The sequence below is a fragment of the Gekko japonicus genome, unplaced genomic scaffold (assembly GCF_001447785.1).
Source record: "Gekko japonicus isolate JY-2015 unplaced genomic scaffold, Gekko_japonicus_V1.1 scaffold3671, whole genome shotgun sequence".
Taxonomy (NCBI): Eukaryota; Metazoa; Chordata; class Lepidosauria; order Squamata; family Gekkonidae; genus Gekko; species Gekko japonicus.
This window is the reverse complement of record NW_015168155.1, coordinates 120,483-128,871: the sequence shown is the minus strand read 5'-3', so window position 1 is coordinate 128,871 and position 8,389 is coordinate 120,483. Positions and strand designations below refer to the sequence as shown.

The 8,389-nt window shown below is 46.4% G+C and overlaps 1 protein-coding gene across 1 annotated transcript in view; it reads right to left on the bottom strand.

Moving 5' to 3' along the window:
• Window positions 1–1,548: 1,548 nt before the first annotated feature.
• Window positions 1,549–8,389, bottom strand: part of LOC107113609 (zinc finger protein 2 homolog) — a 25,582-nt gene continuing 18,741 nt past the window's right edge. The window contains exon 4 of the mRNA XM_015414953.1: window positions 1,549–3,070. Within this exon, the coding sequence (XP_015270439.1) occupies window positions 1,574–3,070 (1,497 nt within the window). The 3' untranslated portion in view covers window positions 1,549–1,573. The remainder of the gene's footprint in view (window positions 3,071–8,389) is intronic.

Here is an 8,389-nt window from a genome sequence, read left to right as displayed (position 1 = left end):
CTGATAATTTTGTTTAAGTGTACAATATAGGCTCATAAAATCTAATAAAATAATTAATTAAAAAATAAATAATTATTTAAAAAAAGAATTTTGTTTACAACTGAAAAAAGACAGACCACTCTAACCTTCGACACATTTAATGAAGCCCATCTCATTAAAAAAAATCTCACAAAGGACAGAAAACACAAAGTCTAATTCACCTGATACAAACAATAATAGATTTAATGAGCCGCCTGTGACTCTTTCTTAGCGGAGTTGTGTTTTCTCTGATTCGTAAAGGGACACTTAATCCAGGGCTGCCAACTGCCTGGAGGAAAAAAGTGTTCTCTGCTTTTAACAGTGGCATTATGAGATGTTATTCATCTCTTCAGATACCCATTTCCACGCACTAATCCTCTGGAAATGAGGAAGGATATCCCCCCCACACACACTGAGCATCGATGAGGTTCCTCCTCTGGGGGGGCCTCCTCGATGCGAAAGGAGAGATCGGCTGATCCTTCGACCAGCACAGCCCATCACCCATCCTTGCTTTCTTCCCTGTAGCAGTGGAAAAGAGTAAGAGTCCAGTACCGCCTTAAAGACTAACAAAATTTCAATTAAGGTGTGATCTTTCATGAGTCACCGCTCACTTCTTCAGATAACCATATTCAGCCTTTACCCTACCACAGGTTTTGTGAGTCTTTAAGGTGCTACTGGACCCTTACTCTTTCTGCTTCTACAGACGGACTAACATGGCTACCCATCTTGATCTTCTTCCTGTGGAATAAGAGATGCCAATGTTGGATCAGGCCAAAGGCCCATCCAGTCCAACACTCTGTGTCACACAGTGGCCAGAAATACCAGTGCCATCAGGAGGTCCAGCAGTGGGGCCAGGACATTAGAAGCCCTCCCACTGTTGACCCCCCCCAAGCACCAAGAAGACAGAGCATCACTTGCCCCAGAGCCCCTAGCTATACCTTGTGGCTAATAGCCACTGATGGACCTCTGCTCCATATATATGCTTATCTAATTCCCTTTTGAAGCCGTCCATGCTTGTAGCACCCACCACTTCCTGTGGCAGTGAATTCCATGTGTTAATCACTCTTTAATCTTTTTGGTTTTGAACAGGGCTAAAGCAGTGGTCCATCATACCTTTCCTTTGGAGCCTGCATGACCAAATGCTCAGTCTCCCACCTCTCAGAGTGGGGTGTCTCCACCCGGACCCACCTGACCCCAGAGCCTGAAGGTCGCAGTGGTCTGCCTGTGAACTTCCGCCTTCTCCTCTGGACGATGCACTTCGCACTAGAGATCGGTGCGCGGTGCGGGAGGGTACTCGGCTGGCTCAACAAGATGCCGCCTTCGTCGCCAGTGAAATATACTGGGTTTGAGACATGTATAGTGATTAGCTCATAGTTTATTAGTGATTTCAGCTTAACTTTAAGACAACTCTAGCATGGCTGGACCCCTGCTTATATGCATGCAAAACATCACACACACCCCACACACGCTACCCATGATAGGCTATTTACAAAACATTACTACTTGATTGGTTTATTCCATAGTCCTGGTCCGCTACTGTTCTTTTGCTCCAAAATCAGCCAGTCTGGGATGATTCAATCCCAGTACATAACACTGAGCATTCAAAAGGATTCTCCCCTGTGTGGGTTCTTCGGTGCTTCTGAAGACTGCCGCTCATACTGAATCTCTTCCCACACTCTGAGCATTCAAATGGTTTCTCTCCTGTGTGGGTCCTTTGATGCTGATGTAGATCGCCACTCTTACTGAAATTCTTTCCACACTCGGAGCATTCAGAAGGTTTCTCCCCTGTGTGTCTTCTTTGGTGCTTCTGAAGAATGCCACTCCTACTGAATCTCTTTCCACACTCTGAGCATTCAAAAGGTTTCTCCCCTGTGTGGGTTCTTTGGTGCAGTTGAAGATGGCCACTCCGCCTGAATCTCTTTCCACACTCTGAGCATTCAAAAGGTTTCTCCCCTGTGTGGGTTCTTTGGTGCAGTTGAAGATGGCCACTCCGCCTGAATCTCTTTCCACACTCTGAGCATTCAAAAGGTTTCTCCCCTGTGTGGGTTCTTTGGTGCAGTTGAAGATGGCCACTCCGCCTGAATCTCTTTCCACACTCTGAGCATTCAAAAGGTTTCTCCCCTGTGTGGGTTCTTTGGTGCAGTTGAAGATGGCCACTCCGCCTGAATCTCTTTCCACACTCTGAGCATTCAAAAGGTTTCTCCCCTGTGTGGGTTCTTTGGTGCAGTTGAAGATGGCCACTCCGCCTGAATCTCTTTCCACACTCTGAGCATTCAAAAGGTTTCTCCCCTGTGTGGGTTCTTTGGTGCAGTTGAAGATGGCCACTCCGCCTGAATCTCTTTCCACACTCTGAGCATTCAAAAGGTTTCTCCCCTGTGTGGGTTCTTTGGTGCAGTTGAAGATGGCCACTCCGCCTGAATCTCTTTCCACACTCTGAGCATTCAAAAGGTTTCTCCCCTGTGTGGGTTCTTTGGTGCAGTTGAAGATGGCCACTCCGCCTGAATCTCTTTCCACACTCTGAGCATTCAAAAGGTTTCTCCCCTGTGTGGGTTCTTTGGTGCAGTTGAAGATGGCCACTCCGCCTGAATCTCTTTCCACACTCTGAGCATTCAAAAGGTTTCTCCCCTGTGTGGGTTCTTTGGTGCAGTTGAAGATGGCCACTCCGCCTGAATCTCTTTCCACACTCTGAGCATTCAAAAGGTTTCTCCCCTGTGTGGGTTCTTTGGTGCAGTTGAAGATGGCCACTCCGCCTGAATCTCTTTCCACACTCTGAGCATTCAAAAGGTTTCTCCCCTGTGTGGGTTCTTTGGTGCAGTTGAAGATGGCCACTCCGCCTGAATCTCTTTCCACACTCTGAGCATTCAAAAGGTTTCTCCCCTGTGTGGGTTCTTTGGTGCAGTTGAAGATGGCCACTCCGCCTGAATCTCTTTCCACACTCTGAGCATTCAAAAGGTTTCTCGCCTCTACATATACTTTGGTGCACAAGGAGCTCTGACCTATTTGTGAAGTACTTTCCACACTGAATGGATTTGCTTGCCTTAATTATCGTGTACTTTGAAGAATGTACATTACGCTGTGTGACATATCTCTTCTACATGTCTCTTCTCAATTGTATTGCTGCCTTTGTTTTTATTAGATCTGAGTTGATTCCTGACTTTTTCTTTCAAGTCTTCCGTTTTAACTGTATCTGGCCTTTGGGGATGAAGTTCCTCACCCTCCTCATTCCTCTGATCATCCTCTGCTGGAATAAATAGAGAGATTTTATTAGCATCTGGGATGGCTGGTAAGGTCCAAAGGCATATTATCTGACTGCAGGAGGAAAGGATTGACGGCCCTTTGGCCTCATCCAGTTTGGCTGACTTTAACCACTCCTCCGCCTTTCTCCAAAATATCTAGCATTTAAGGGTACTTTACCCCACCAAGAAGTGGGGAATCAAACCTGGTTCTCCCAGATTAGAGAACATAAGAACATAAGAACATAAGAGATGCCAATGTTGGATCAGGCCAAAGGCCCATCCAGTCCAACACTCTGTATCCCACAGTGGCCAGAAATACCAGTGCCATCAGGAGGTCCACCAGTGGGGCCAGGACATTAGAAGCCCTCCCACTGTTGACCCCCCCCAAGCACCAAGAAGACAGAGCATCACTTGCCCCAGAGCCCCTATCTATACCTTGTGGCTAATATCCACTGATGGACCTCTGCTCCATATGCTTATCTAATTCCCTTTTGAAGCCGTCCATGCTTGTAGCTGCCACCACTTCCTGTGGCAGTGAATTCCAAGTGTTAATCACTCTTTGGGTGAAGAAGTACTTCCTTTTATCCGTTCTAACCCGACCGCTCAGCAATTTCATGGAGTGCCCACGGGTTCTTGTATTGTGAGAAAGGGAGAAAAGTACCTCTTTCTCTACCTGCTCTTTCCCATGCATAATCTTATAAACCTCAATCATGTCACCCCTCAGTCGTCGTTTCTCCAAGCTAAAGAGCCCTAAGCGCCTTAACCGTTCCTCATAGGGAAAGTGTTCCAACCCTTTTATCATTCGAGTTGCTCTTTTCTGCACTTTTTCCAAAGCTATAATATCCTTTTTAAGGTGTGGTGACCAGAATTGCACACAGTATTCCAGATGAGGTCGCACCATTGATTTATATAGCGGCATTATGATATTGGCTGATCTGTTTACAATACCCTTCCTAATAATCCCCAGCATAGCATTGGCCTTCTTTATTGCAGTCACACACTGTCTCGACATTTTCAGTGAGTTATCTACTACAACTCCAAGATCTCTCTCTTGATCTGTCTCTGCCAGTTCAGACCCCATCAACGTGTATTTATAGTTAGGATTTTTGGCTCCAATGTGCATCACCTTGCACTTGGCCACATTGAACCCCATTTGCCATGTTGACGCCCACTCGCCCAACTTTGACAGATCCCTTTGGAGTGCCTCACAATCCTCACTGGTTTTCACCACCCTGAACAACTTCGTATCATCCGCAAATTTAGCCACTTCACTGCTTACTCCCAACTCCAAATCATTAATGAACAAGTTAAAAAGCAGTGGACCAAGTACTGATCCCTGTGGTACCCCACTGCTTACACCCCTCCACTGGGAGAACTGCCCATTTATACTCACTCTCTGTTTTCTATTAATTAGCCAGTTTTTGATCCATAAAAGGACTTGTCCTTTTATCCCATGATTTTTGAGCTTGCTTAGGAGCCTTTGATGAGGAACTTTATCAAAAGCTTTCTGGAAGTCAAGGTAAACAATATCTATTGGATCCCCCTTGTCCACATGTTTGTTCACCCCCTCAAAGAACATTAACAGGTTAGTGAGACAAGATCTTCCCTTACAGAACCCATGTTGAGTCTGCCTCAATAGGTTTTGTTCATCTATGTGCCTACTAATTCTTTCCTTAATAATGGTTTCCACCAATTTACCCGGTATCGACGTCAGACTGACAGGCCTGTAATTTCCCGGATCTCCTCTGGAACCCTTTTTAAAGATGGGAGTGACATTAGCTACCTTCCAGTCCTCAGGAATGGAGGCTGATTTTAAGGAGAGATTACATATTTTTGTCAGGAGATCCACAAGTTCACAATTGAGTTCTTTCAGAACTCTTGGATGTATGCCATCTGGGCCTGGTGATTTATCAGTTTTTAAGTTGTTTATCAGTTTTAGGACCTCCTCTCTCGTCACCTCAATCTGACTCAGGTCTTTCAACACCCCTCCCGAACTCAGCGGCTCTGGAGTGGGCAAGCACCTCTCATCTTCCACAGTGAAGACGGAGGCAAAAAATGCATTTAGCTTCTCAGCCATTTCCCTATCATCCTTCAGTACTCCTTTTACCCCTTGGTCATCCAAGGGCCCCACTGCCTCCCTGGCTGGTTTCCTGTTTCTAATGTATTTGAAGAAAGTTTTATTGTTGGTCTTTACATTTTTTGCTATATGCTCCTCATATTCCCTTTTTGCATGCCTGACCACAGACTTGCATTTTATTTGCCATAGCCTGTGTTCTGTTTTATCAGCCTCACTGTGACTAGCTTTCCACCGCTTAAAGGAATCCTTTTTACCTTTTACAGCTTCCATTACTTTGTTTGTTAACCATGTAGGCTTTTTCTTATACCTGTTTGTGCCTTTCCTAACCTGCGGAATATATTTTATTTGAGCTTCTAGAATTGTAGTTTTAAACAGTTTCCAAGCTTCCCCAATGGTTTTGACCCTTTCTACTTTTCCCTTCAGTTTCCTCCCCACATGTCCCCTCATATCAGAAAAATTACCCCTTTTAAAGTTAAAAGTGGTTGTGTGAGTCTTTTTGGCCAATTCCCTATTTGTACAAATGTTGAACTCAACAACATTATGATCACTGTTCCCAAGCGGTGCAATCACTTTTACATCTCTCACCAGGTCTTGAGTGTTACTTAGGACCAAATCAAGGATCGCCTCTCCCCTGGTAGGTTCCATGACCATCTGCTCCATAGCACAGTCATTAACTAGTACGCCTTGGTATTTTCTTGCTTCATCACGATGAATAGTTTCATGTAGCGTAACTAAGGCTACAGCTGGAATACTTGTGCTGCAACAGGACGTGCCATTGAATACCAAGTGTTTCATGTATTAGATAGAACAGTTAGCTTTTCTTTTCTTTTGTTTCTGTTGCTGAGCTGCAGAAAAGGGGCTGTTTAGCTGTATCCTATTTTTAAATCCTTAATAAACCTTGGTATGTTTTAAAGGGGGTCTGCTTTACTTGTGTGCAGTCTCCTTGTGAACCCACTGAACCCGGTGCTGGGGGGGGGGGACCCAGGCTTCGGTTGACAGGAACCCTTCCAGGTCACAGGCAGAGCAGATGTTGGTTGCCCCTGGGCAAGTACACAGACATGAACAACACAGGAAGCTGCTTTCTACTGAATCAGACCCTTGGTCCATTGAAGTCAGTATTGTCTACTCAGTCTGGCAGTGGCTCTCCAGAATCACAGGCAGAGGTCTTTCACATCACCTCCTACCTGATCCTTTTAATTGGGGATTCCAGGGATCAAACCTGGGACCTTCTGGGGGATGGGCCTCCAAATGGTACATCCCTATTCAATATTTTGATTTATGCCTCATCCCAAAGGTAGCAAATCACACCTTTGGCACCTATGAAAGATCCTTACCCAGAAAGGCCACGTTCCCGTAGTTCTCCAGCATGACTTCCCGGTACAGAGCTCTTTGTCCTGGATCCAGCAGGGCCCACTCTGCCTCCGTGAAATAGACAAACACCTCCTCAAAGGAAAAGAGACCCTGAAAGAAAAAGCAAATTCCCTTGCACAGGAACGGAGTTCTGGCTGGCTCCCAAGTTGGCCACGCCCAGCAGGTACTCATTAGCATGATACGCCACACCCAACAGCAGAAACTCATTACGATTGGCTACATTAGGGGAGTGTGGCCTAACATGCAAAGGCGTTCCTGCTACAAAAAAGCCCTGGGTTTTGACAACCAACAAGGTAAACAGAATAACAAGCAAAAGGTGGGTGTGCCTGGATAACCACACTTCTGATAACATGGGGGTGTGGTCTAATGTGCTAATGAGCTGTGCTGTCAGGGGTGTGGTCCAATATGCTACTGAGTTCCTGTTGTTGGGTGTGGCCTATTATACTAACGAGTTCCTGTTGGGCTTTTTCTACAAAAAGAGCCCTGCGCCTTGTCAGAGATCACGCCAGGCAGAGACTGCACACGGGAAGGGAGTAGTCTGGGAAGGTACAAGATGTATGTATTGGGATGGGTAAAGGGAACGGTACTCAGAGGATCTCTCGCCCGGACACCTTGTAGAAACTGCAGGAGCAAAAGCCCACCCCCAAAGAAACGAGGAGGGACCTCGGCTGTCCGTCCCCCCCGCAGATCTCCCCTACCTGGACTGGAGGGGCAGCAGCCGTTTCCACACCTCTGAGAAGACGACGGCTCAACAGCATCTCTTCGCTGCCTGTTCCTGAGACAAAGGAGAAAAGAAGGATGTTTCCTTGCTTGTTCCCTGCTTCACACGCCCCCTTCCCTCAGTTGTGAAACCTCGCCCCGTGTACACTCGCCACATTTTTAAACACATTCTATACTAAATTCTGGGAGAGGCAGAAGAGAAGCACCAGGCACCTACGAGCCTCAGGGGTTATAAATGCTGCCAACACATTTCAGACTCCTGTGAGACCTGTGTCTGGCCTGGGGGGAGGGAGAGAAAGAGGGGTGTGTGGAAATGATGCCACAGGACACGTCACCTTCAGCAGAAACACGAGTGTCAGGTCCCACAAGCAGTTCACGCAACACAGGGCTTCATAAGAAGAAACTGTTTATTTTGGTAAAACTATCTTGCAGTTACTCTGGACACACTCTGAGTCAGTAATGGAGATATACAGAACTGAAGGAAACTTATACTACAGTTGAATAGGACCCCCACCAACCACAGCCAATAAGCACAATTCGCGCGCGCGGGCCAAGAGAAAGGTGCGTTGGAATCCAGGCCGTTAGATTCTCAGGCCGAGGAAAGCGGTTAACCGGCCCAAGGACGTGAAGCATGATAACACAGCTGCGAGCTAGCAGGGAAGGCTTTGCCTACACATTCCTGGATCTCCAAACAGAGCACGGAAGAGCAGGCCGCATGTTGGTAAGCCACTCTGAGACTCCTTTGGGTAGTGAAGGGCGGGGTATAAATCCAATCTCTTCTTCTAAGCGCCTCCCAAAGACCCTCCCTAAAGCATCTGGGGGTGCCGGGCATTCATTGCTGTGAGTTTCAGATACTCACTGTGAGCATCATGGATTGAGCCCACCATCCCTACTCCAACATCCTTTCCCCCCCAGCAGCCTGCCAGATAATAATAATAATTATAATTATAATTATAATTATAATTAT